Here is a 26606-nt window from a genome sequence, read left to right as displayed (position 1 = left end):
TCTGTACTTGGTATCACCAGCCACCTCCTGTCACATCCGGGAGTCACCTTAACATCTTCCTGTTCTGCATAAATCCAGTCTGGCACTAAACGCTTTCCATCTTGCCTCCCAAACACCTCAGATCTGTCTCCTGCTTAATTTAGGCCTGTGTAATTTCTTATTATCTTGTAACTAGCTTCCTGGTGCCACCTTGCAATTTGCTTCCCCATTGTGCAGCCCAGGTGACCTTTCTGAAGAAAACTCTGGTTATGTAAGCCCCTTGCTTACAGTTCTTTAGTGCTTACTCGTTGCCATTGGAATAAAACTCAAATGTGTGATACACAAAACTTACCTGTCTTCACTCACCTGTCTCTGCAACTTCACCTCTTGATTCTCTCCTACCTTGTAGTTTCTGAATGTGCCTTGTTCTCAAAGACTCCCCTTCATGTCTGTCTTTTCAGAAAAAAAATAAAGTCTTGTAATTTACAAATGAAGCGTAACATAATAGTAAAGTACAGACTACTTCTTAAATTCAAAAGGGGAAAGATGAGATCATTAGGTTCAGGGGAAATACATCTACCTCTGTGTGGTCTATTAAAAAGCTGCTGTTGAGGGGCGCCTGGGTGGCTTGGTCGGTTAAGCCTCCGACTTCAGCCAGGTCACGATCTCGCGGTCCGTGAGTTCGAGCCCCGCATCGGGCTCTGGGCTGATGGCTCAGAGCCTGGAGCCTGTTTCCGTTTCTGTGTCTCCCTCTCTCTCTGCCCCTCCCCCGTTCATGCTCTGTCTCTCTCTGTCCCAAAAAAATAAATAAATGTTGAAAAAAATTAAAAAAAAAAAAAACTGTTGAGTGCAAGAATAGTGGTAACACTGATGAGGTTTGGGAGTGGTGGTGGGGTTCAGAGCCAGCAGTCAAGCAAGAAAGAATTCTTGAGATGTCTTTGGTGCAAAAAGATGATTTTATTAAAGCATGGGGACAGGGCCCCTGGGCAGAAAGAACTGCACTGGGATTGTGAAGGGTGAGTGGTTATATATTACAGAGTTGGGGGAGGTAAAGACCAAAGGGAGGCCTCCAGAAGGACTTTGATATGCTAAAGAGGGCTCATAAGGTGCCAGGAGTCTTGCTATTGTCTTGTTATTGTTTTCTCTCTAGTAAGGCATTAACATTATGACAGTAGGGCGGTCCTGGAGAAACGGTATACTGTGTATTTGCCTCAAGTATTTGTTAGTGGGCTGCAGGTTATAAAGAAATTTGATTGCACTTACCATTTCCTTTTGCCTTTGTTCCCCACATCACTGTGGAGGGGAGGGTGATGTTAGGGCCCCATGAAACTGAGTCCATAGTTTTCTGGAGGTTAGGCTATTGTTAAGATTGCCTTTTTCTTGTAATTTACTAAGACATTTGTAAACTGATGAGACTCAAGTCCTGCATGACTGTGATCTCTATCAGTTAACCATTTGTTTTCTTTCCTTTCCTTTGTTCTTGGGCAGTCGGGAGGGCCTGAGGAATATCACACATATCCCACCTGGGAGGGGCGGGTGTTGTGCTAGCTGGTGCTTGGCCCTCAGCTTGCCTTATGGTCCTTCATCAACACTGTATCAGATATACCAGGCACACAGAAGCTACTTCTACCCCAAACCAAAAAAGACCTGAAGGTTTGGACAATGTCGTTGGACATGCCTTAAGGTAAACCACATTAAATCTGTATGCCAAATCGAAATCTCTTGCATCTAAGGTGGAGGTTGGAAGATGCTTATCTGTCTACACAGCTGGCAGAGCACTTAAGTCTAATAGGCTTTGCCTAGGTGGCAATGAACTGAAATGGAACTTGCTCTGGGGCAGGGAAAGGACATGTGGGTGAGAAAGAAGATGGGGAACATATGTTGAGCAAACAACCACCAGCCCTCTGCCAAAATCCTGCTTTGTTGTCCCATGATGATTGGTATTTCACGCTGCTCCACACCAGACTGGTTACTTCCTAGTATCTGCCCCGAGGTGCCAATCAGACAGAATTCTCCGTCTTCATGGCCACAGTTCCCTGGGGTTCAAACTTTTTTTTTTTTTTTAAGTTTATTTATTTTTGAAAGAAAGAGCATACAAGCAGGGGAGGGGTAGAGAGAGGGGGAGAGAGGATCTGAAGTGGGCTCCGTGCTGACAGTAGTGAGCCTGATGTGGGACCGGAACTCACGAACCGTGAGATCGCGACCTGAGCCAAAGTTGGACGCTCAACCGACTGAGCCACCCAGGTGACCCCCAAGGTTCAAACTTTTAAGTATAATCTTCTGTCTTGGGCTGTTCTATTAGGAATGCTTGGTTGCAAATAACAAAAATTAAAGAACAGTAGTTTAAACAATTAGGAGTGGTGTTTTTTTTCCCCACATAGTATGGAATGTAGAGGTAGGCAACTTGTATCCTTGTGGTGACAACTTGATGGCTGCAGCTCCAGCCATCAGGTCTACATTCAAGGGGAGAAGAAGGGTAGGAAGAAGATTCCTTTCACCAACTCTGTCTCCTTTTATTAGGAACCAGAAACAGACTTTTCCTTAGGTTTTATTCACTAGAATCACAATACCCAGCCATGAATGACTCCGAGGGACTCTGGGAAAATATATTTAATAGGGTGTGTTAAAGTACTGAACAGAATTGAGGTTATGTTAACAAGGTAAAAAGGAGTGAGGATTAGGGTACTCACACCTACCAGGGTCTGTCATATATTGCACCAAATGTATTTTTGTTGCCGTAGTTAACGCATCACATTTACTATTGTTGAAATCCCATTAGCGCTAATCTTTTATCTCTTCAAATTCAAACGTGTTCCCCTACTTTTGCAAAGTACTTTCTGCAGAATGCAGTTTTACATTGGAGAGCCCTGGCTTTAAATGGGCAAAAAATAGGGTTAGGACCAGGGCCAGGGCTAGGTTTTAAAAAAAATGGGCAAACGTCATTGGTTGGACTAAGTGTACCCTGGAAACCACACTCCCTAATTCAATTAGTTTTTCTCCTAACAAGCTATTTAATCAGACGTTCATAATATGTATGCAAATCTTGTTAATCTGTTGATAATAACGGTAAGTCTGGATGGTCTATACTTGACACAGAAGCATTAGAGTGACTCAGGGTGTGCGTGGAGACTTCATTCGTATCTTTACTGCTCGTATCAATAATTCTTCATAATTGTTTGGTTTTGTGATATAAACTTGTTGGAATTAAACTCGAAAGCTCATAAATAGTATAATTAGTTTTTGTTACCCTCCAGTTCTAATTGCTAATTGATTTAAAGGTACTGTTGTGTATTCTCTCTGTTCTTCACATTTATCCCGGATCATGATGCTCATTTACTTACCACTACGATTGTATTGACCTGGGAGGACAGTGTAGGGGAGCAAGAGTTCCTCCCCTCTTCAAGGGCCTTCTAGCTGGACTGAGAATCAAATTGATATCAGATTAACAGGAGAAAATAAAATTTAGTAACGTTTGTATGGGGAATCTGCACCGACAGGAATGGGAAATTCCAAAGACAGGCAAAATGAAGCAGAAGGGTCATCCAGAACTAAGGAGAAGGGGTATTGGGGTATGAGACTCCAGAGGAAAGGATGCATCTCGTGAGGCCATAAGAAGAGCAGATGTTTGGTAATTAGATGTTTGTCCTGCTACACAGATGGGTCACTTGGGTAAAATTTATCTCTGCTTATGATCCTTATTCTGAGAAGGACCCCAATTTAGGTTCTATCATGTAGTTAAGGGAAGGCTCAGAATAACCTTCATGCCAAAGTGTTCTCACTTAGGGCAACCTGCCCATGGCTCCTGCAACAGGAACCATATCTTTCTGGTTTATCACCTGCTTAGCAGAGTGCTTGACCCATAGGAGGTACCCAGTAAACATTGGTCGAATAATTGAATTACCAGATGACTCCCGACAATAATCAGCTGTGTATCAGGAGCCGAAGCAGTCCTAACTGGCCTATTTCCTGTGTGCCAGCTAATGTTTTATTTTAAAAGAAAAAGTAGGAAACATAGATTACACCCTAGAATATGTCAGGCTGTGGGGCGCCTGGGTGGCTCAGTCGGTTAAGCGTCCGACTTCAGCTCAGGTCACAGTCTCGCGGTCCATGAGTTCGAGGCCCGCATCGGGCTCTGGGCTGATGGCTCAGAGCCTGGAGCCTGTTTCTGATTCTGTGTCTCCCTCTCTCTCTGCCCCTCCCCTGTTCATGCTCTGTCTCTCTCTGTCTCAAAAATAAATAAAAACGTTAAAAAAAATTTTAGAATATGGCAGGCTGTATTTGGATCTTTAGGCTATATATGGTGGTTCTGTTTTCCTCTGAAATGTTTTTTTTTTATTTATTTTTTTATTTTTTTTTATTTAAAAAAAATTTTTTTTTTTCAACGTTTATTTATTTTTGGGACAGAGAGAGACAGAGCATGAACGGGGGAGGGGCAGAGAGAGAGGGAGACACAGAATCGGAAACAGGCTCCAGGCTCTGAGCCATCAGCCCAGAGCCTGACGCGGGGCTCGAACTCCCGGACCGCGAGATTGTGACCTGGCTGAAGTCGGACGCTTAACCAACTGCGCCACCCAAGCGCCCTGAAATGTTTTTGTTTTATATAATCCAGGCCACCAGAAAGAGAACGACTTCCTGATTCCACTTCCCAGGTCCCAGGGAATTGTTCGGATGGCCCTAACTTGGGTCAGGACCTTACCCCTGCTCCAGGCAGGAGGGTGGGCCACATTTAGTGCTATTTTTGTGAACATTTAAGTGGGGGTAGAAGCAATGCTGGAAAAGAGGTTTTCAACAAAGCCACTTCAGTGGTTCTGCTATTCCACTACTTCAAGCCCCCCTCTCTGTGTTTAACACATACACACCCACATTTCATCCACTCATTTACACAGTGGCCGTTGGACATCAGCTATGGACCCCGTGTCTAGTTTTATGGTCTGTTACTTACCCTGTGTGTTACCTATACTCTGTATGCCTCAGTTTCCTTATTTGCAAAATGAGTAAAATGATAATACTTCATGGGATTGTTTTGAGGATTCAACGTGATTTTATATATACGTTCTATGTGTATTATATATAATATGTATTAATGTGGTATGTGTAGGATATATGTTCCATTGTCTACAGTTGTGTATAAACTTGGAACAGTGCCTGGCGAAGGAATATTAATGAAATGTCAGCTGTTACAAGTCTGCAGTCCCTTTGCACAATTCTAAAAATCCAAAAGCTCTTAACCACCAAAATTTCTTCAAAACTTTGGCAGAAAATTCTGACCTGGTCGGCACTAAATGACTTGCAGAGCCTGACCTGAAGGCATGTGGGGTACATTTTGAGGCTTGATTTAGCCACTAGGTGTGAATATTCGCACCGGAGGCTGCAGAAACAGCGAGGTAGATAGCAGGGTGCTGCCCCAGCTCTACTGGCAAATACTACGTGCTATGACCGTTTTCAGATGAAAAGTTCTGAATTCTGAAATGCATCTGGGCCCAAGGTTTTAAATGAGGGCTTATGGCCCTGTGCTCATGTTTACCAGCATCCCCCTCATCAACCACCCTGCGCCTGGATGAATGGAGTACAATCTGCCCTGAAGGACCTCGCAGAGCGCTGAGCGGATTGATGTCAGCTACCGTCAGGGGCAGCCTGGGGTCCAGGGAGCACTCAGGACAGCCCTGAGCTCTGTAGGGTACAGAAGGGTTGTGAGGTGAAGGAAAGAAAGGGGATTCCTGAGGTGGGACTGGAAGATTCCAGCACCTCCTTTGATCAGGCGTGGTGCTGGGGACTGAGGATTCAGCCATAAGGACAGCCCCGTCCCTGCCCAGAGGCCCCCTGTGCATCGTAGAAGGTGGCAGCCCCCGCTCAAGAAACGACTGCAGATGCGATGAGGTGTGTTCTAGATGCTGTGGGAGCCGGCTTTGCCTTGGGGGTCGGAGGAGGTTGTGGGGAGACAGATCCGGAGAAGGAGTGAGTAGGAGTGCGCCGGGTGAAGAAGCAGCCAGTGGGTGGAACAGGGAGAGGAAAGCGCATGACAAAGGTCAGGAGGCTAGAGGAAGCCTGCCCGTTTCAAAGAACAGACGCCAGTGTGGCTGGAGGAGAGAGCTGGCAAACAGGTGGCGAAGGAGAAGAGAGTGGATGGCAGGGCAAGGCCAGGTTACCCTCAGGCAGGAGCCCCAGTCTGCCGGCTCGGGGTAGTCTGCTTTATGCATTGTTGTCAGGAGCACCCTCTTTTCACTCTCAGAACGTCCCAATTTCAGCCATTAAAGTATGTGGTCTACCCTACCTAAACGCCAGTTTGGGGAACTGAGAATTTATCCTTAGGGGAGTGGGAATCCATTGAAAGATTTTAAACAATACACATCTTAAAATTTTATCTGGGGTGATTAAAGTCACTTGGTTTTACACAATAAAACAGATGTTTTGCTGGGGCACCTGGCTGGCTCAGTCAGTGGAGCCTGTGACTCTTGATCTCGGGGTCGGGAGCTCGGGCTCCACGTTGGGTGTAGATCTTACTTTAAAAAAAAAAAAAGGTTTTGTCTTACTCTGCTGATCATTCTATTGATCTCAGGGGTTACTGAAATAGGTATCAGACCTGGGAGAGAGTGCTGGTCAGCAGACTGACTTTTGCTGGCCTAGGACAGCAGAATGATTTGCTCGTCGCGGTGAGTACGTGTACATAGAAATAGCCCCAGTGTCTGATGCTGCTGTGAAACGAAAACGTTCTCTTTCCTTGGGTGAACTCTCAGGATGTCCTGTGTTGTCCAGACCACCCTCGGGAACAATTAGAGGTCTGTCTGTGAAAATTCAGGAAGGGCGGTGGCCTTCGCTCTGCTTTCTCCCTGGGTCCGGGGCCTGTGTGTGTTTGCCCGAGTGCAGGCCCCTCCCAGGCGCCCTCCTCTCCCGATTTGCTTTCCTCTGTCGGTCAGAGCTACTAGCAGTGGCTGACACTGATTTCCCGGCCTCATGCTTTCAGCCAAGAAAAGACAGGAGAATTCAGGAAAGCCTAAGATTCATGTTTTACATTTTGCGTAGGATGCTCTCACTGCCTCGGAGAGACACAGACTCACCCCTTTGGGAATTCCTTTACTCTTAGTTCTTATTTCTGTCACATTTTGAGCTCTCCTGTCTGCTGCCGGGTAGGTGGAAAGATAAAGCTACATGACAGCTGGTAATCCCCTTCAGGCATCACAGTGGGATGGAGTTGAAGGAGATTTAGCCAGAAGCAGCAGATCAGCCCTCTGTGATAAGAAGGTATTGGACTATTGAGAGCTGCTGAAAAGCCTCCGGTGTGGCCTAGTGTCCTGGGGCAGTTGTAGATGGGAAGAATTAACAGCATTCTCCTGGGGCAGGCTGCCTGGGGACCCACAGGCTGGCCTTCCCCAGGTGGGTTCCCTGCAGTCTGGCAAACCAGGAAATGGGTGATTCATCTCTTGGGGGCGAATGTGCATAAGCCCGCATATGTACAACATACATAATACACATACACACACAACAGTCGAATACCTACCCTCAAGTCAGATACTGCAGTCTTTCCCCAAAGACCAGCTCTGTCACAATCGGAAAGCCTAAAAACTAAAAACGGCTTTTTTCCTTTTATCAACCCTCCCTCCCCCAGGGCATATTCCATCCAGGGCCAACTCCACCAAGTAGTCAGACTGTGAGAACATGGACATTTTAGGATGTCTCTCCTGCACCCCCTCAGGGTATGCTCGCTTACTGTATGGTAAGATTTTCACCTTGGGATCCCTAGCCGTGCACCAGGAGTCTGAGAGCCCTGTGACTTTGGGCGTGTGCGTGTGGACTGCTCTGGGGAAAGGGTCCATAGCTTTCAGGGGATCACACACGTGTGGGCATCCACAGCTGGCTTATAATTTGACACCCTCTGACATATTTTTTAATACTTGTGTAGCACATACTTAAAGAGATGACGTGAGTGGTGCCCGGCTGGCTCAGTCGGTAGAGCGTGAGACTCTTGATCTTGGGGTCATGAGTTCAAGCCCCATGTTGGGTACAGAGATTACTTAAATAAATACAATGTTTTAAAGAGAGGAACGCTTGGGTGGCTTAGTCTCAGTCGGTTAAGCGTGTGATTCTTGATTTCAGCTCAGGTCATGATGTCATGGTTCGTGATATCAAGTCCCGTGTCGGGCTTTGTGCTGACAGGGCAGAAGCCTGCTTGGGATTCTCTCTCCCTACCCCCACTCTCTGCCCCTTCTCCACATGTGCTCACTCTCTCTCTCAAAAATAAATAAAAATAAACATTTAAAAAAAACGTTTTAAAGAGATGACCTGAGAAGTTGACACTCAGCTTTTCACTCTTGTCCCATGAAACTCAACTCTACTTGTGTTTGCTGGTTGGTATAACAAAAGCCCTGCAGATATCCAGATGTATCATTACCCCCTACCCCCACACCCCCCTTTCCTTCTCTAGTATCCAAAGGGTTCTTACTCAGAGGAGAACTCATTCATGCACAGGAGAGGTATTTGTATTAACGAAGGCTGAGGTAGTGAGGCACAGCTTGAAGAAACGGGCTTCTTGGAGTTGCTGACCAAAGCCATATTCTTCAAGGACAACTCCAGATGGTGCTGTTCCTAACAGCATAATAGAAATGCTCTCAGTGTTCCCAGCAGAGGAATAGCATTGCACTTTATTGGCCAAGAGGGAGCAAACGTTGCATTCTAGGGTAAGACTCCAGCTGTTCAAGAGGCAGCCGCGCACACCTCCACCCTGGCAAACCCAAGCCAGCACCGTGTGTGGTGGTTCCAGCTCTCTCCCCTGCCCTGCGGGGACTCTTTCTGTGCCTCCTTTCTTCTGTGCCTCATCTGCTGTGGGCTTTTGAATCTAGGCTGGCTCGAATTGGACATTTCATGCAGTGATCCTCTAGGGATCTGGCTCCGTTTCCTTTCTCTCCTTGCATCTTACACATGAAATGTTGGCACTCTCCCTACCTTTTCTTTCTGATATTGGCCTGTTCCTGTTTACTCTGTTGCAGTTTCAATAGTAACATCTTAGTGGGGTTGACTTTCATATGAAAACAATACAGGACAATAACAATGAAGCATTCGCTGTAACTTTTGATTTAGTTTTCTTTGAAACCTTAGCGGGTTCCTCATTAGGAGCCGTCCCTAAGAGAGGTTCTCACTTTTACATTGCCTACTCTGATAATATTTAGGCTTTTCATAAACATGTATGATTTTCATGTATGGCTCGTATGAAAGTAATTAAAACAGCACTCAGAACACCTAGTTCTCAGCATTGGCTCCGGCACTTGGATCCGTATGCATGGTGGAGATAGAGGCAAGTTTCCTAGTCCGGGATCAAGAGACTTCTACAGTGGGCCGGGTGGTAAATACTTCAGGCTTTGTAGGCATGTGGTCTCTACCTCAGCTCTGCAGCTCTGTGGCTGCACTTGAAAAGTAGCTGTAGATAATATGTAAACAAATGGAGGTGGCTGTGTGCCAATAAAACTTCGTTATAGGCACTGAAATGTGAATTTCATAAAATTTTGGCATGTCACAAGGTATCATTCCTCTTTGAATTTTTCTTTCAACTGCCTAAAAATGTAAAAGCCATTCTTAGCTCATAGGTCATACAAACACAGGCGGTGGGCTGGACTGGGCTGACCCCTGGTCTTCATCAGTTTACCGCAAAACCAGGCTATAACAATAGAAGTCAATCATTGTTTGCTTCTGGGAGTGAGGTGGGGATTTACTCAAAGGGACCAGCAGGTAGTTTTCCGGAGTTTATGGCAATATCCTGTCTCTTGTTAAGGATGTGGATTACACAAGTGACCATATTTGTCAAAACTGATTCATATTTAAGATTTGAACATTTGTGTATAAATTATACTTCCATAAAGATGAAATGAACAAATGTTGCATAACAGCCTCTCAGGGGCACATACTAGACAATAAACGTTTACTTCTCTTGGACAGGTTTGCGGGTCAGCTGGGCTGGCTCTGCCCCATCCACGCCTGTTTTGGGTGCCAGGCTGGACCGGGGCAGCTGTCTGCCAGTGGCAGCAGACCCAGACAGCAGACTGGACGGTACATGTGCATTTCAGCCCTCCACATGTTGTGTTGCTTGAACACAGCCTTTCCGCAAGCATCTACATATCTTGATTTAAGAAAATGTGACTGAAATGCAAAAAAAGCTGCATCCCTTATGTGTGAAACCTGCCAAATCTCAATTTTTGAAAGGATTGCAAATGTTGCAAGGCAGCAGGGCATACACATACGAAATAATAGAAGAGCAAAACGGGACTGAAAATAAGCAAGTGTCAAAATCTGTCTCCGGATAAAAATAGGTTTCTGGCAGACCAGGAAGGACAAGTCCGCCGTTGTCTGTGCAGTGGTGATGACCCTGGAGGTGGTGCTTCCTTTGCCCATCTGTCAATTTAGTTTTGCTTTTACTCCGCTTAGGCACTGAGGTCTCCCTGAGTGAACTTGACTTCAGCAGCCCAGCCTAACCTCTTTCTTGAGCGTGAGACCTTCATTTCCGTCTGTCTACTACCTCTCCTAGACAGCATGAATGCATTTTAACCTGAACTCAAGAACTGATCCTTTATGTTCCTATTTCAGTGAAATAGCACCATTATCAAGCCAGGTACCCAAACCAGGCATGACTTTATGACCCATTAGAGACAGAGAATGAAATACAAGGAAGAGTCAGATGATTTTGAAGTGTGAAGCCTGAATGATTAAGAGGTGGTGGTGTTTTGGGAGCCAACCAGCACGTTGATATTCTGTAGTTATAAGTCATCTTCTAGCTCATGGGTCATAAGCTTCAGCAGGCAACATAGGGCTGCTCAGATTCTGAAATCCCATGGCTTCTGGAGAGCGGCCCTTAGTTGCGTCCAGCATGACCATTAAAAGCTGGTGCAATAGAGCATTAATACAGCTGGTGCACCAGGCTTTGGAATCATGAATCCTAAGTAACACATCCTCAGTTTGTAAATTGAAGCAAGTTCCCTGACTTCTTGGAGCTATACCTCTCTCATTTGTGACATGAGAAGAATTATTAGTGCCCCCTCCGTAACAGTATTTGGGGATTAAATGGGATATTTAAAGCCCTTACTGTAGTGTCTAGTTCATATTATACTCTTGGTAAATGCTACAATTTTAGTTAACAAACTCATGTCCAAGAAGTAGTTTTGCTCTTTTTTGCTTGAAACTCTCCATTGCTCAGAATGCCATGTGTTTGGTACTGTGTCATGCTAACAAGCCCTATTAAGAGTCAACTGTAATTAATCCCTCTGAGTCTTCTCTATATATTACGTTATTCCTATTTTTCTCAGCCCTATCTGCTCACTCTACTCTACCCTGTCTCCTAACCCCCCAATATTTTGTGGCTGTTTTTATCACATTTTATCTTGTGTAGTCTTACCCTAAGAACTGATCGAGGATGAACATGTTGCTGAGTTTAAAAAACATTTATATGAACCTACAGATTATAAAACCAGAATGGATTATGAAGGTGCATTATGGGGAAATCACTAACATTTTGAAGTCATATATAGTTCATTCCTTCCACAAATATTGTATTGCTACATGTGTCAGTCACTGTTCTAGGAGATAGTGTGAGCAAGACAGGCAAGGAATCTGGCCCTGGCGTTCACTTGTTGACCAGGAGAATGTAAGTCATCGAGATGATCTCGGATGGGGCTAAGTGAGGAGATGATAGTCGAGCTCTCAAGAATGGGGAAGAATGCCGCGGGTGGAGGTAGCAAGAGAGTGAAGACTTGAGGGTGACTTGAAGACAAGAGGGTGAGGCGAGAGCAGGCATGGCATTTGAAGGGACAGACTGAAGGTTAGTGTAGAAGGAGAATATAAGAGAGGAGAGAAGGCGGTAGGAGGCAGGCGGGCTCCTGTAGGGCTGGTCAGCCCTGGTGAGGAGCTGTTCTTTGTGTTGTCTTCTGGTTTGGGTTTCGTGGTGGACTGACAAAAGACTCCCCCCAAATGGCTGTGTCCTGTTTTTAGAATCTGTAAATATGTTACCTTACATGGTAAAAGGGACTTTGCAGATGTGATTGAGATCTTGAGGCGGGGCAATTATCCTGGATTGCCCAGTGGGTCCATTGTCATCACAGAGGTCCTCGTAAAAGGAAGGCAGGAGGGTCAGAGTCAGAGAAATGAGGAAGGGGCCACAAGCCAAGGAATGCAGGCAGCCCCTAGAAGCTAAAAAATGAAAGGAAAAAGGTTCTTCTCTGAAGCCTCCAGAAGGAGCACAGCCCTACTCACACCTTGATTTGAAGACTTCTGATGTCCAGAACAGTAAGAGATTACGTTTGTCACAGCAGCGGTGGGAAACTAGTAGAGGCTTCTAATTCTGAAATGCATTGGGGAGCATTTTAAGTAGGGGAGGGATGGAATCATATTTAGTTTTGTTTGTTTTTGTTTTGTTTTGTTTTAATTTTAATGTTTATTTTTGAGAGAGAGAGAGAGAGAGAGAGAGAGAGAGAGAGAGAGAGAGAGACCGAGTACGAGTGGGGGGTTGGGGCAGAGAGAAAGAGACACACAGAATCCGAAGCGGGCCCCAGGCTGTGAGCTATCAGCACAGAGCCCGACATGGGGCTCTGACTCACGAGCTGCAAGATCATGACCTGAGCCAAAGTCAGCTGCTCAACCAACTAAGCCACCCAGGTGCCCCTCAGTTTTTAAAAGAATGGATTGTTGAGGGCACCTGGGTGGCTCAGTTGTTTAAGTGTCTGACTTCAGCTCAGGTCATGATCTCACTGTTGGTTAGTTCAAGGCCCTCATCAGGCTCTCTGCTGTCAGTGTAGAGCCTGCTTGGGATCCTCTGTCTCCCTTTCTCTCTGCCCCTCCCCCACTGGTTCTCTCTCTCAAAATAAATAAACTTAAAATAAAAAGAATGGGTTGTTGGGAGGCCCGAGGGACAGCAGGGAGCCCAGTTAGGAGGCAGAGGCAGAAATCTTAGGAGAGAGACACAACAGAGGGCCAGATTAAGAGGGTGCAATAGAGCAAGTGGGGTGAACAGATTTTGGTTACAGAGCCCATGGGAATTGCTGATGGCATGGTTGTGGGGAGATAGAAGAAAATCAAGGGTGATGCTGAATTTGGGCTTATATGCTTTGATGCCATTTATCGAAATGGGGGAAGATGGGACAAGAGCTTGGTTTAAGGGGCAAGTTATATGTTCTGTTCTGGACATGTTAAGACTCGAGATGCCTGGTGGACATCCACGTCGGTGTGGAACAAGCAGATGAGCATATCAGCAGAAGTCTCAGAAGAGAGATTATCTGCAGGTGCCTTCAGCCCCGTATGGTGCTTGCCCTCCGAGAGTATCTCTAGTGCCGTGGTCACCCACAGACTACCTGGCTGGCTGAACTTGACCCCGTGTGGCATTTCATTCCACGTATTTCATCTTTTGTCCTGGGCTCATTTTTTTATTGCTTACTCAGCGTAAGCTGAATGAACAATTAACAGAGGCTAAAATGAGGCCCAATATGTTTGACAGTTAAAGAGTAATGAAAAACAATCTAGATTAATCTGTGCCCCAAATGTGTACAGTTATTTAGTGCTTTTTCAGAGAGCTAAATGGATTTTGTGAATTTTAATTGATGTTTAACTTTTTTTTTTTTTATTTTTTTAACGTTTATTTATTTTTGAGACAGAGAGAGACACAGCATGAACGGGGGAGGGTCAGAGAGAGAGGGAGACACAGAATCGGAAGCAGGCTCCAGGCTCCGAGCCATCAGCCCAGAGCCCGACGCGGGGCTCGAACTCGCGGACCGCGAGATCGTGACCTGAGCTGAAGTCGGACGCTCAACCGACTGAGCCACCCAGGCGCCCCGATGTTTAACTTTTAATTGTGTTCATGTGGGGTGGCTGGTTGGAACTCTGCCTAATAAGACTGATGAGTCTATGCACATTTGCATACAACATAGCTTTCAGGGCCAGGCGGGAAGAGGAAGGTGTAGAGTAAGGGGAGGAAAAGTACAGTGAGGAGATAGTCTTTGAAACATATTTATTTTCAGAAAAATGAAAACTTGTCAAATATTTTCTATTCATCTGTAATATAAGGTTTACTATTATTTCCTCTCATTGGTGTTTGGTTTTTTTTTTTTTTTAATAGAAAAATGAACTTGTGGGGCGCCTGGGTGGCGCAGTCGGTTAAGCGTCCGACTTCAGCCAGGTCACGATCTCGCGGTCCGGGAGTTCGAGCCCCGCGTCGGGCTCTGGGCTGATGGCTCGGAGCCTGGAGCCTGTTTCTGATTCTGTGTCTCCCTGTCTCTCTGCCCCTCCCCTGTTCATGCTCTGTCTCTCTCTGTCCCAAAAAAAAAAAAAAAGAAAAGAAAAATGAACTTGTATTCTAAGAGGAGCCAGGTTGTTACTTACAGTGGAAAGAATTCTGAGTTGCATGTGTATATGGTTCAGATTGTGAGCCAGCCCAACAAAATGTTGCTTACTGGACGTGTTTTCTCTGGGAGGTACTTTGCTAAGCAGGAAAGGGGGCACAGTAATTTGGATGCTCTTTGGCCACTTCACTGGCTCAGGCAGTAAGGAAATGTGTTGTCTGACATAAGAAGTAGGGCAGCCTCCAAGCACACTATGTCCAGTGTCCGCTCTCCTTTGTGGGTCTCATGGCTCCACCCGCTTGGTTCCGATGGCTTCATCTTTTGTTCAGGAGCAAGATGGCTGCAGTGATTCACATCCAGATCTGATAATATCCAAGGGAAAAAGAAAGGTTGTCTCTTCCTTGTGTGTCTTTTTTTTTTTTTTTGAATGGTTTTATTTTTATTTTTGAGAGAGAGAGCGTGCAAGTAGGAGAGGGGCAGAGGAGGGGGAGACAGAGGATCCGAAGCAGGCTGTTGCACAGAGCCCCATGCAGGGCTGGAACTCACAAACTATGAGATCATGACCTGAGCCAAAGTTGAAAGCTTAACCAACTGTGAGCCACCCAGGGGCCTCCCCCATGTGTCTTAAATGTAAAATAATCTTTTCCTAGTAGCCCCTCAGCTGACTTTTCTATGTCCCATGCACTAAGATTGAGTCACAAGTCCATTTATAAACCAGTCACTTGCTGAGGAAAGGGAATTACCATGATTGGCTTAGACCCGGGGTTGGTAACTGCTGCTCAGTCACTGGTTTTTATAGTCCTGCTGGCACAAGCCACGCCCCTTCATTTACATATTGCGCGCTGTGGCAGAGTTGAGGGGTCAGTTTCGAGGAAGGTAGTCTTGACCATAGAGCCTGAAATATTGACTCTCTGCTACTATGTAGAAAAAGGGCCGGTCCTTGGTTTAGACAAAGCATCTGGGAAGCATGGGTGATGGGAGAGTCAGGTACAGCAGTCACTCTAAATATAAGAGAGGTATAGGATGTGATTCTGTTTCTTAAAAAGATTACTAGGGGACATTTCAAAGCATTAACATAGCTAAAAATGCTGGTGACCGTTTAATACTCAAATGAAAGCTGTCCTGTAGGTACTTAAAATTAGAAAGTATCATTCCTGTCACTACAAAGTTGGGAAAAAAGAGAAACAGCTTCATCGTAGTTCATATGGAAAAAAAAATCAGAGGGATTTAACTGATGCTGTAATAGGCCAGTCCTTGCCACATTAGCATGTGTGCAACTGTGGGTAAACCAGGACTGACCATGGGCGGAGGCTGGGAGAAAATGATAGATTGGATTGGAGGTAGGGGCAGGAGGTCAGTGGCCAGAGGGAGTTGTACACAAGGGAGTGACCTACGGCTAGATGCTGAGGTATCCAAGCCGTAAGGTCCACCCCTCCTTTGGTGCCTGGGTGTCTCAGTCAGTTAAAGTGTCTGACTCTTGGTTTCAGCTCAAGTCATGATCTCACGGTTTTGTAGGTTCGAGCCCTGCATCGGGCTCCGCACTGGGAGCATGCAACGTGCTTGTCTCTGGCTCTGTCTCCCTCTCTCTCTACTCCTCCCCCCCTTGCACTGTCTCTGTCTCTCTCAAAATAAATAAATAAACTTAAAAAAAAAAAAAGGGTCCACTACTCCTTCAAGGTGAAGAAAATTGGTATCAGAAGCAAGAAGGGCTGGTAGGAAGTAGGTAGAGGTTTAAGATTAGACTCCAGTCCCCTCCAAGAATTAAGGGGAGCCAGCTCTCAGGGCTCTGGGAGGAAGTGCTAAGCGCTTCAACAAGGCCAAGGAATGGTGCTCCGTTGAAGAAAGTGTACCAGGGTTAGGGATGCTGCCTTTGGATTCCCCCAAAATATTCTCTGTCCATCTCTTTTTTCCTGTGTGTGCCTGGAACAGGTTACTTGGCATTTCTGAGGCTTGTTTTTTGGGATCTGTTCGGTGGGGATAGTTATAATATCTGTTTCCCACAATTGCTGGGAGAATTAAATGTGGTTTGTGAAATCTTAGTGCAGTTCCTGAATTGTGTGGTAGAAGTTCTATCAGGCATCGTGGGCTCTATTTCCACATGGGGAGCTGTTAGGGATGTCCTGCGGTGACTCTGAATTCTGTCTGTACATCATGATTACTTCAGGGGCTTTTTAAAACAACAACAACAACAACACTGATTTTTAAATGGATACCCAGATCAATTGAATCAGAATCTTGGGAGTTAGAACAAGGCATTGATAGTTCTTAAAGGTCTCCTGGTGATTCTAATGTGCAGCCAGCTCTGAGAGCCTTTGTCTTACTATGTTATCAATCTTGGTTGTCACTGGCTCAGGGCCTCACTAAATCTGCAGGTGGCCAGCTCACTGGAGATAGCTGGGTGGGGCCGTGCCTAGTGGAGACTGACAGTCTCCGACTGACTTTGAGCTTCAGATGAGCCAACGGAGAAAGAAAGCTGCTGAAAAACCACAAACACATTCACTAATACCACCCGTCTGCTTAAAAAGAAGCACTGCATTGAAGAACAGGCCCCCTGAACTCTGAGCTGATCAAGGCACATCTGAAGTTGCATTGCTCCTCAGGAGATACACAGATGAGAGCAGACACAGTCCCTTACAGGCCTTTGGACGGAGTTGGGAAGAGTGGCAGTGTCAGCCCAGGCATCACTGTCTGCTGGAGCAGATCAGACACGAGATGTTTGTCATGAATTCGTCTGTGGAGAACACAGTGTGGAGGGGAGAAGACACTTCAAGTTCAGGAGGTGGAGCATGGGATCAGGAGCTGAGTTTCCATGAGCACTCTCCATGCTGCTGAGGCACAAACACTGAAAGATACTAACAGAGTTGAATGACAGAGGTCGCACATGCATGTGTTGTTAGAAAACAGTTGAGAAATAAATTCCACAGACATTGAGCAATCGGTACACTTCCCTGGGTCAAAGGCATATTCTTAAAGCCTCAACAGAAGGCCCAGTGGAAGGTGAGCAGGATGATAAAAGGAACGGAGCTCACAACCAGCAAGCAGCAGTGGAGGAACGTTGCCCTAGAGAAGGCTGGACAGCTGAGCGGGATGGGAACCCTCATTGGACAGTTGAAATATGAGCTCGTAGAAGGGTGTTTGGGACCCCTGACTAGACTTTACAGGGAATCACACTTTTGTTCAGTAGTGAGAAATTGTTTTAGCATCAGGAATTGAAATTAGAGTAAGACTCTGTCTTGTGAGACGGTAAAGTCCCTGTCGCTAGACATACTCCCCTGACATTAAGAAAGAGTTACTAGTCTAAAGTGAAAGTAGGGCAGGATCCATTCTTACTTCAGGCCCAACCAAACTTGTATTTAAAGTGTTGGAGTATAGGGGCGCCTGGGTGGCTCAGTTGGTTAAATGTCCGACTTCCACTCAGGTCATGCTCTCGAGGTTCGTGGGTTCGAGCCCACTGTCAGCTCTGTGCTGACAGCTTGGAGCCTGAGCCTGCTTCTGATTCTGTGTCTCCCTTTCTGTCCCTCCTCTGTTTATGCTCTGTCTCTCACTCTCTCTAAAATAAACATTAAAAAAAAATGTTAGAGTACATTTTTATCTCCCCACCACCACCAAAGTATAAGATACTTGGATTGTCATGATTCTTCGATTTCTACTATAAGGAAAGAAACCATGACAAATATTTGAATAACTGAGTACTACTTGTTTGCATAACCAACCAAGAAATTCAAACATTTGTGTAAATAAGGACTATGCATTTTAACACAGGTGGAGTGACAGAGATAGTCTGTAAGTTTATTTCTCTTGGTCTTGAACTTTGGGAAGCATCTTTGGGCATTCTGCCTTTAAACCTTTTACGCTAGTTTATATTCAACTCATCGTATCTTTGGTACCTACCAAATGTGAGGCATCATCTTGTACTTTGTGGAACATCTCTTCTCCCCAGACTTCTCCGTATCAGAAATTAATCTCAGCATTGGCAGCATCTTCCACGTTGTAAAACGGAGTCACAGCACAACAAATACAAACAGTGATGGCGCTGGACACCTATTGCTTGCTTCCCCAACATGATTTCTCCATTCTGCATTCCTAATAGCCCCCGTTTCTGTATTATAGGGATCTATGTGTTTCTGGGAAAACACATACCTGACTATACCTTGATCAGGAAGTGGAGCATGTGTGTTAGGCTAAGGTGATTCATACACTGTATTCTTCTTGCTACTGTGAGGTTAAAGGCAGTCACATGATCCAACCTGGACCAATCAGAGTATATTTCAGGATTCTCCCTGAGAAGGCTGGGATGAAGACATACTCTTTTCCTTGCTTGACTTGAGCAAGAAATTTGTGGTCCAGGAGCTGTAGGTAGTAGCTATCATGCAACTGTGTTAAGGCTAGTTTCAGAATGAGCTGATGCTAAGAAAAACAGGTTAACAAATAGAGAAAATCAAAATCAGGTTCTGGTGATATCACCTGGCTGCTGGATTAAACTTTGCCTAGGGTCAAAACTACTCCTGGACTTTTCAAATATATAAGTTCACTTTATATTTAAATCAGTTTCACTTACATCTTCTTTGACTTGGAACCAAAAGATGCCTTAGTGATAAGTATGGTAGTTATTTTGAGGTAGTGGGAGTTACAGGCTTCATTTTATCTGTTATTTAGCTGTATTTGCCAGATTTGCCAATCCATGCTAACTCTGTAGTTAGCATGGATTACTTCCGTAATGAAAAATAACAACAAAAAGTCTCATAACATGTAATCATAGCATCTACGTTGGCTGGAGGTTATGTGTCTAGGGAAGTAGACATTCTTAGCAGGGCTAAACCAAGATGCACTTGTGTGAACTAAGCGAATCTGCCTATTGCTTTGGATGGATCTCCGGTGATATTGCTGATGACTTCTTGCACCACCACCTATGTTATTGTACTATTGGTAATCCACTGATTTTGTCCATTTGCTTTTTAAACAAGTTTTATATATTGGTGTACTCCTATCTAATTGCATCTTGGAGGACAGAGAAGGACCCATCTAGTGAAACTGCACTTTTTACCGCTGCTTACTTTCCTGTGTTTGGGGCAGCGAAGGAACTCAGTGCTGTGCTGTCAGCCATTTTGTCCCCTCCTCTTGACTCATTAAAAAGTTACATACTTGAGGGGCGCCTGGGTGGTTCAGTTGGTTAAGCGTCCAACTTCAACTCAGGTCATGATTTCATGGCTCGTGAGTTCAAGCCTGTCATCGGGCTCTCTGCTGTTAGCACAGGGCTCGCTTCATAACCTGCCTCCTTCTCTCTCTGCCCCTCCCCCACTCTCTCTCCAAAAAAAAAAAACCCACACTAAAAAATACATACTTATGGTCATTTTTCAAATCACTAGATATGTAAAACAAAATGTAACAAATTGCTAGGAAAAATAAGATGGAAGGAGACTGATAGACTGAGATACTTAAAAACATATTCATTCACTATATGTGGACCTTATATGAAGATTGATTCAAACAAATTAATTAGTTTATTTATTTATTTTTGAGAGAGAAAGAGTAGGGGAAGGACAGAGAGAGGGAAGAGAAAAGATCCCAAGCAGGCTCTGCACTGTCAGCACAGAGCCCGATGCAGGGCTCAATCTCCTGAACCACGAGATATGACCTGAGCCTAAATTAAGAGTTGGATGCTAACTGACTGAGTCACCCAGGTGCCCCTCAAACAAGATTCATATGAAATGTAAGCACTGGGTATTTGAAGCATTAAGGTGTTGATCTTTTAGACATAATAATGGTATTGCTTATATGGTTTTTTTTTAATTATTTTTTTAATGTTTATTATTTATTTCTGAGAGAGAGGGAGAGACCGAGCACAAGTGGGGGAGGGGCAGAGAGAGAGGGAGACACAGAATCCAAAGCAGGCTCCAGGCTCTGAGCTGTCAGCACAGAGCCGACACAGGGCTCGAACCCACAAACTGTGAGATCCTGACCTGAGTGGAAGTCGGACGCTTAACTGACTATGCCACCTAAGTGCCCCTGTTTTTATGTTTTTAAAGAAGGGTCTTTGTCTATTAGCAATACATATTGAAATATGAAATAATATGATATCTGGGATTTGCTCCAAAATAATACAGAAGAGAGGAAGTGAACTGGTCAGGAATTGATTGCTGAAGCTGAGTAATAATGGGCACATAGGAGTTCATTAATCTGCTTTTTTTTCTTTGATAAAAGGTTAAATAATAGTAAAAATCTCTACTTACTTTCCAGTAGTAAGCAGTATTAACAATTTGACATATATTTTTCTAGAAATTTTTAATATGTAAATTACGGAGACAATGAAGGGTCATGGAGGTTTGGTTTTGGTTTTATTTAATTAAATGGATTCATTACTTCTGTTGGTCTACAGCTTTCTCTTTTTGGGCGGGGAGCACAGTATATCAAGGAGAATTGATGGTTTTTTCCCCCCTAAAGAGAACAAAATCCTTTGCTTCTGTAGCATTGTAGTCTCTGCACCCTGGGGGATAATTTCAGCGTTTTGTGGGGGGATACCTGCGTTTGAAGCCGGGAGTTCCTCTGGGCTTCCACCAGAGCTTTAAGCGTGACTCTTGGGCAGCTCTCACTTATCTGGTTATGAATCTTTCCTGGCACACTCTCCCCATGGGAAGCATCCGCAGGATTTTGCTGTCGGCAATTGTAAAATCCATTGGAAATTCAGTGCTCTCTGTTGCCTGCTGGTTGGGAAGCCAAACATTTGTGAAATCTGGAAAAGCATTGTTATTCCTGTTGCTTTTCTGTGGTTTTATAGAATGTGAATTCTTAGTAGTTCATGCACGTTGGTGAGACCGAGGATTTGTGTGAGAGAGAGGTTTGTTTTTTAAAAGAATACAGTAGATGAATAGTTGACCAGCCTTGGCTCCGTGGTGGAGCTTTCCATTATTATCCTGCTGGGAAATTGACACAATTTAATTCTAGTGCACCTTCCAGTATCTGCTATTGTTCATTTCCTTTTTGTCCCATGGGAGAGAGACGATCTAAGCTTAGAATACCTCCTCTTTCTCCCTTACCCCTAAGGAGCACTGTGAATATCATGCTTTTCATAACATATTTTCAAAATGCTTTAAAATACTAACATCATTTCATTCTCTTATCACGTATTTTCAGACTAACTACTCTGTGCCTGTCACATTACCAGGCCCGTGGGAGCAGGGAAGGCAAGATAAATTAGTTTCCGCATAATTGTTGTCTGGGTGGAAATACCAGGGTTGGGCATTGAGGAGGGATAGATCTAGGGTTAGAGCAGGGAGTGTTTGTTAAATGGCTATGTTTTGGGTATATGCACAATAATCATAGGTACATGATATATTACCATGTGTTAAATGCCTTTCTAAAAGTTTCATGTCAGCTACCATATTTCATACTCACAGCAAACCGTAAGAAGTATGTACTCTTGTACCCCTTTTATAGGTAGGAAACCGAAGCACAGAGACATTAAATAATTTGCTAGAAGTCACACAGTAAAAAGTGGAACAATCTCCATTTAAACTCAGGCAGTCCAACTCCAGAATCTGTGCTCATTATGGAAATATTACTGAGGAATCAGTTGGCTCATTGATACATTCCGTTGGTGGCTTCCGGTTTTTAAAAAGGAAAAAGATGGTTAATTATCGTTAGCCATCGATAGGAGTATCCCTAGAGACTACTGAATTTTCAAGCTGTGAAATGCATTGAAGAGCTTTCAACAGTAACATACCATATTGCAATTGGGGGTCGGAACTAACTTATAGACTTAAAGAAAATTGTTCAGACTTTTTTTTTTACTGTGTGTTGGTACTTTCAGGGGATGAAAATTTACCTGTAGTAAGTCTACGGTCCTATCCGAATGAGTTTACTCCAGGTGTGCCTAGGCGGCTCAGGTGGTTAAGCTTCCAACTTCGGCTCAGGAAGATGATCTGACGGTTTGTGGGTTCAAGTCCCGTGTCGCTCTCTGTGCTGAGTGCTCAGAGCCTGGAGCCTGCTTCAGATTCTGTGTCTCCCTCTCTCTCTGCCCTTCCCCATTCACGTGCTCTCTCTCTCTCTCTCAAAAATAAATAAACATTAAAAAAATTAAAAATAAAAAGAATGAATCTTCCTCTGTTACTTTCATTATTGCTTGTGGTGAAAAAGAAATCCATTGATTTTGTGACTTTTAGTTATGTATCTTGAAGTTTGCTTTTAATGTGTGAAAGGGTATATTTCTCCATTGTGCCTAAGTGTGTACACATGCATGAATAGGCCTGCATGTGTTACTACGAGCTGGGCTGTGTAATTATTCGTTCCAACTCAGAGCCCCCAATGACTTCTCCTCCCCTTCATCTCGTTCTAATTGTGATGACAGCTGTTACTCGATGAATGTTGGCTTTGTGGCCAACTTCATATGGAAGCACTTTACCTGTATTATCTCTTTTCATACAGAATAACCCTTGGCCATAAGTATTGCTATTCCCATTTTATAGATGAAGAAGCCAAGGCTTAGCAGGGTTAAGTTACTTGTCCAAAGTCACATAGACATAAGTGGGGACATAATCCCAGGTTTGCCTGCCTCCGGGGTTAGTGGATTTCCTGTGTGGAAACACTGAGGCAGCCGCTGATGAAAGAAGGAAGGTGTTCAGAGCAGCATACACATGTCTGAGAGTACGTTTGTATGTAGTTTAGTGTGAAAAGGTAAACAACAGTAACTATAGCTTCCTCTGCAACTGGTGAAGTAGAATCTCTCTAAGACCTTAGAGCTTGTGTCCTGGCTCTGTTTGATGTAAAGACAGTAAACAAATCACAGTTTGTTTGAGGCTTAGTTTGCTCATCTGTAGAATGAACGTAACCTACGTTGTCAGGTTGTTGTGGGTGTTAGATGAGATGATGGAAGTGGAAGGACCAAGTTAGTACTGCACACATGTGAGGAAGTATTAGCCGGTACTCTCATCGCCCCCCACATCTCCCATCCACAGTGAACTTTTCAAAGTCATTCCTTGAGATGAAAACTAGATGTTGCTATGAGTCTGGTTTAATGGATGCTTTAAAAAGGGTTTGGTACCAGGGGCAGCTGGCTGGTTCAGTCAGTAGATCAGGCAACTGTTGATCTCAGGGTCATGAGTTCAAGCCCCATGTTGGGTGTGGAATCTACTTTAAAAAAAAGAAAGAATTTAGTTCTGGTTTTTACTTCATTCACTCACTCAGCTAACTTTTATTGAGTACCTACTCTATCCCCAGCATTGGCATTGTTGCCAGAGGTGTTACCATGACTCAGACTTGCTCACAGGCTGTTCAAGACATTTTTTTGGTTAGGATTGTTGTCCGTAATCCAGTCTAACCCAACTACATGCTGGCTGACCACATGTAAAGTGAACAGGGTCACATTCTGTCTGGGGCTGCCCAGACTGACGTGCATAAAGAAATCTCTGGGCAGATGGGACATCCAGCACCTGTTGTGACTTTGCATTTTGTCCTGTGCAGTGAATGAGGGATGGGGTAGGCTTAGACTGAAGCCAGGGTGAAGCCATTTCTCCAGAAACCCAGGGCATGACGTGTGGCTCTCTTTGGGCTTCGTCATAGTCTGCCCAAACTTAAGAGGCCCCTCTCCAGACGCCCCGTTGGCCAGTTTGTTTAAATTGGAACTGCCCGGGGGCGCCTGGGTGGCGCAGTCGGTTAAGCGTCCGACTTCAGCCAGGTCACGATCTCGCGGTCCGGGAGTTCGAGCCCCGCGTCAGGCTCTGGGCTGATGGCTCAGAGCCTGGAGCCTGCTTCTGATTCTGTGTCTCCCTCTCTCTCTGCCCCTCCCCTGTTCATGCTCTGTCTCTCTCTGTCCCAAAAATAAATAAACGTTGAAAAAAAAATTTTTTTAATTAAAAAAAAAAAAATTGGAACTGCCCGTGTAGGTTTTTAAACTCCCCAAAGTGAAAAGGACAGCATTTTCCTCTACACTCACCAACAAATAATAATGAATAGTGAACTATAGTCCATTTTTAATACATTTAAATTGTGTGTTCTGCAAAATTTCACAATTGCACTTTTTTTTTTAATGTTCAAGCTGAACACACAGACAATCCTATAGATAGCTGGAATGGAGTCAAAGGTTACTCAGTTCAGCGAGTGTTTACTAAGCGTTTCCTAGGAGAGGCATTGTGAAAGGTCAGAACACACACACTCAGGTCCAACAGTAATAATCAAAATAGGGATGCTACCCCTCCTCTCTGGGTACATCGTGCAGTGCAGGAAATTCTTACCACCTATCGAATGCCCCAGGGTGGGCAGATGAGAAGTCTGAGGCCGTGGAAAGGTATAACATGCCACGTTTGAGCGTTCATTAGAGAGAGTATTAGGATGCCTTCTGTGTTCTCTGATGTCAAACGTGCCACCTTCCCCACTCACCCCCTACCGCCCCATATGTATACACGAATTAACCCACATCAGTTTTGGAAGGCTACCAGCAATTATTCTCGTAAGCAGCAGAATATGTAATTTGGGGTAGTGATGGGGACAGACTTTGCTGGGGAAAAGGAGGAGAAGGATGAGTGTCTCTTTCCCAAAGCTCGGGATCGGAACTGTTTTCTAAAACATGGTTTAGGGGCACCTGGGGGGCTCAGTCAGTTAACGCGTCTGACTTCGGCTCAGATCATGATCTCGTGGTTTGTGAGTTCGAGCCCCATGTCAGGCTCTGTGCTGACAGCTCAGAGCCTGGAACCTGCTTCGGATTCTGTGTCTCCCTCTCACTTTGCCTCTCCCCCGCTCACGCTGTCTCTGTCTCTCCCTCTCTCTCTCTCAAAAACAAATATTAAAAAAACCGTGGCTTAACAGAATCAGTGCGGCAGAGATTAATTTGTAGGTGATTTATCGTTCAGTGGAAACAACACCATCATCGTGCTTGGGTTGCACATTTTAAAGCAGTAAAACGACAGTGAGCTCAAATACCAGTCCCCAAGCTTCCCCCAACAGCAGCTGTCACTGTGTGGGCAGACTTGGCTGCTTGTCTCCGGTCACCCTGATGTGTTCTTGCACTTGTGTTTCACTGTCAATTAGCACACAGTGGTGACTGCTGGGAGTCCCAGACTCCCAGTAGAGGCCACCGGACCCTCGAGGTAAGCAGGAGAGTCAGAGCTTCAACACACAGACTTGCTTACACTTGTCATTTGCACTGTGCTTGAAGCTTTAAATGTTTCCATCTACACACATATTAGAAGGGAAGGTCTTCAGAAACTAATGCAATGTTCTGAAGGAGGGCTTTGAGGTTTCTCCCGCCATTCAAAAGGTTTCCTGTTAAACCTTTCATAAGCTAAAATGATGTAAAGTGAAGAAGCAATTGCCATTAATTTATATGGAAAACACTTTTTAGCATTCCCAGACTCAAAAAATAACCTCTCTAAGGCTTTTCCAATATCTGAGGACACATCTTGTTAGCCGCTACACAAAATAAATCCACATAAAGCACAGGTGCTCACAGAGTTCAAGGCTGTGGTGCTGGATGCTGAGATGCTGAGGGAGTCCCCGGGGAAGGAGCTGGCGGGGGGGGGGGGGGGGGGGGGGGCGCGTTCTCCTGCCTCGCTAACAGCTTGCTGCAAAACAAATGCTGAACACTACTGTTTTCACTGCACTGTTCGCCTTTTCTCTTAAAAGCGAAAAAAATCCTCGTCAGATTTCTTTGGGTTATTGAAAACAGGTACTGACGTAGGTCTTTTGTAAAAGCAAGGTGGCATGATGTGAACTTTCGATAAGCAGGGACACCTGTAATTCTAAGTGGCCAGTAGGACAGGCCAGCGGCCAGAGGGAACTCAGGCCACGTGAGAGAAAGAAATCACTGGTAGGACTGCTTTGCTGGATGGCAGCCGGGAGCCCCTCCTGCCCTGCGGCAGCCGGACGGCAACGCTGGTGTTCCCAGGGCCCAGTCTCCAGGCACGTCTGCTCCCCGGGCAAATAACTCCTGCTCCTTGTAGCTCCATCCTCGCCCACTGCATCCAGTTCTCTCCGTGGTGTTTAGTATTTTGAGAGGCTGTGATCCGATCAGCCCCTGGACTGGTTCCAGAAGAGGAGACGGCTGATCACTCAGTCTCTGGACTTCTTGCCTGAGGCATGCATTTCATCTTCCCCAGGCCAGCGGTTCCGAAGAAGGAAGGAGGGAACAATTCCAGACAGGTCAGAGTATTAAGTATTTAATGGATGCATATAATAGTTACAAAATTTAAAGGATATAAAGTAGCTCTGTTTCTCAACCCGTCCCCTCTCTAGAAACAACCACTATTAAGTTTCTGTCTGTTCCTGTAAAGATATTTTATTCATATATGGAGGCAGCTGGCTGGCTCATTCGGTAGAGCATGGGACTCTTGA

The 26606-nt window shown here is 44.9% G+C and overlaps 2 protein-coding genes and 1 non-coding gene across 4 annotated transcripts in view; 2 read left to right on the top strand and 1 right to left on the bottom strand.

The window, feature by feature from the left end:
* TMCC3 (transmembrane and coiled-coil domain family 3) overlaps positions 1-26606 on the top strand; it is a 256578-nt gene that overhangs the window by 84764 nt on the left and 145208 nt on the right. The window lies entirely within an intron of this gene.
* The window catches only part of LOC125170666 (uncharacterized), an 89774-nt gene that overhangs the window by 52515 nt on the left and 10653 nt on the right, over positions 1-26606 (bottom strand). The window contains 2 exon segments of the mRNA XM_047867342.1: positions 18533-18692; positions 20805-20936. Coding sequence (XP_047723298.1) covers positions 18533-18692; positions 20805-20936 — 292 coding nt within the window.
* Positions 7906-7978, top strand: TRNAK-CUU (transfer RNA lysine (anticodon CUU)). The gene has a single exon. It is a non-coding gene; the product is annotated as a tRNA-Lys (tRNA).

This window comes from Prionailurus viverrinus, chromosome B4 (genome assembly GCF_022837055.1).
Source record: "Prionailurus viverrinus isolate Anna chromosome B4, UM_Priviv_1.0, whole genome shotgun sequence".
Lineage (NCBI taxonomy): Eukaryota > Metazoa > Chordata > Mammalia > Carnivora > Felidae > Prionailurus > Prionailurus viverrinus.
Note: the sequence above shows the minus strand (reverse complement) of the source record. Positions and strands in the feature narration are given on the sequence as shown.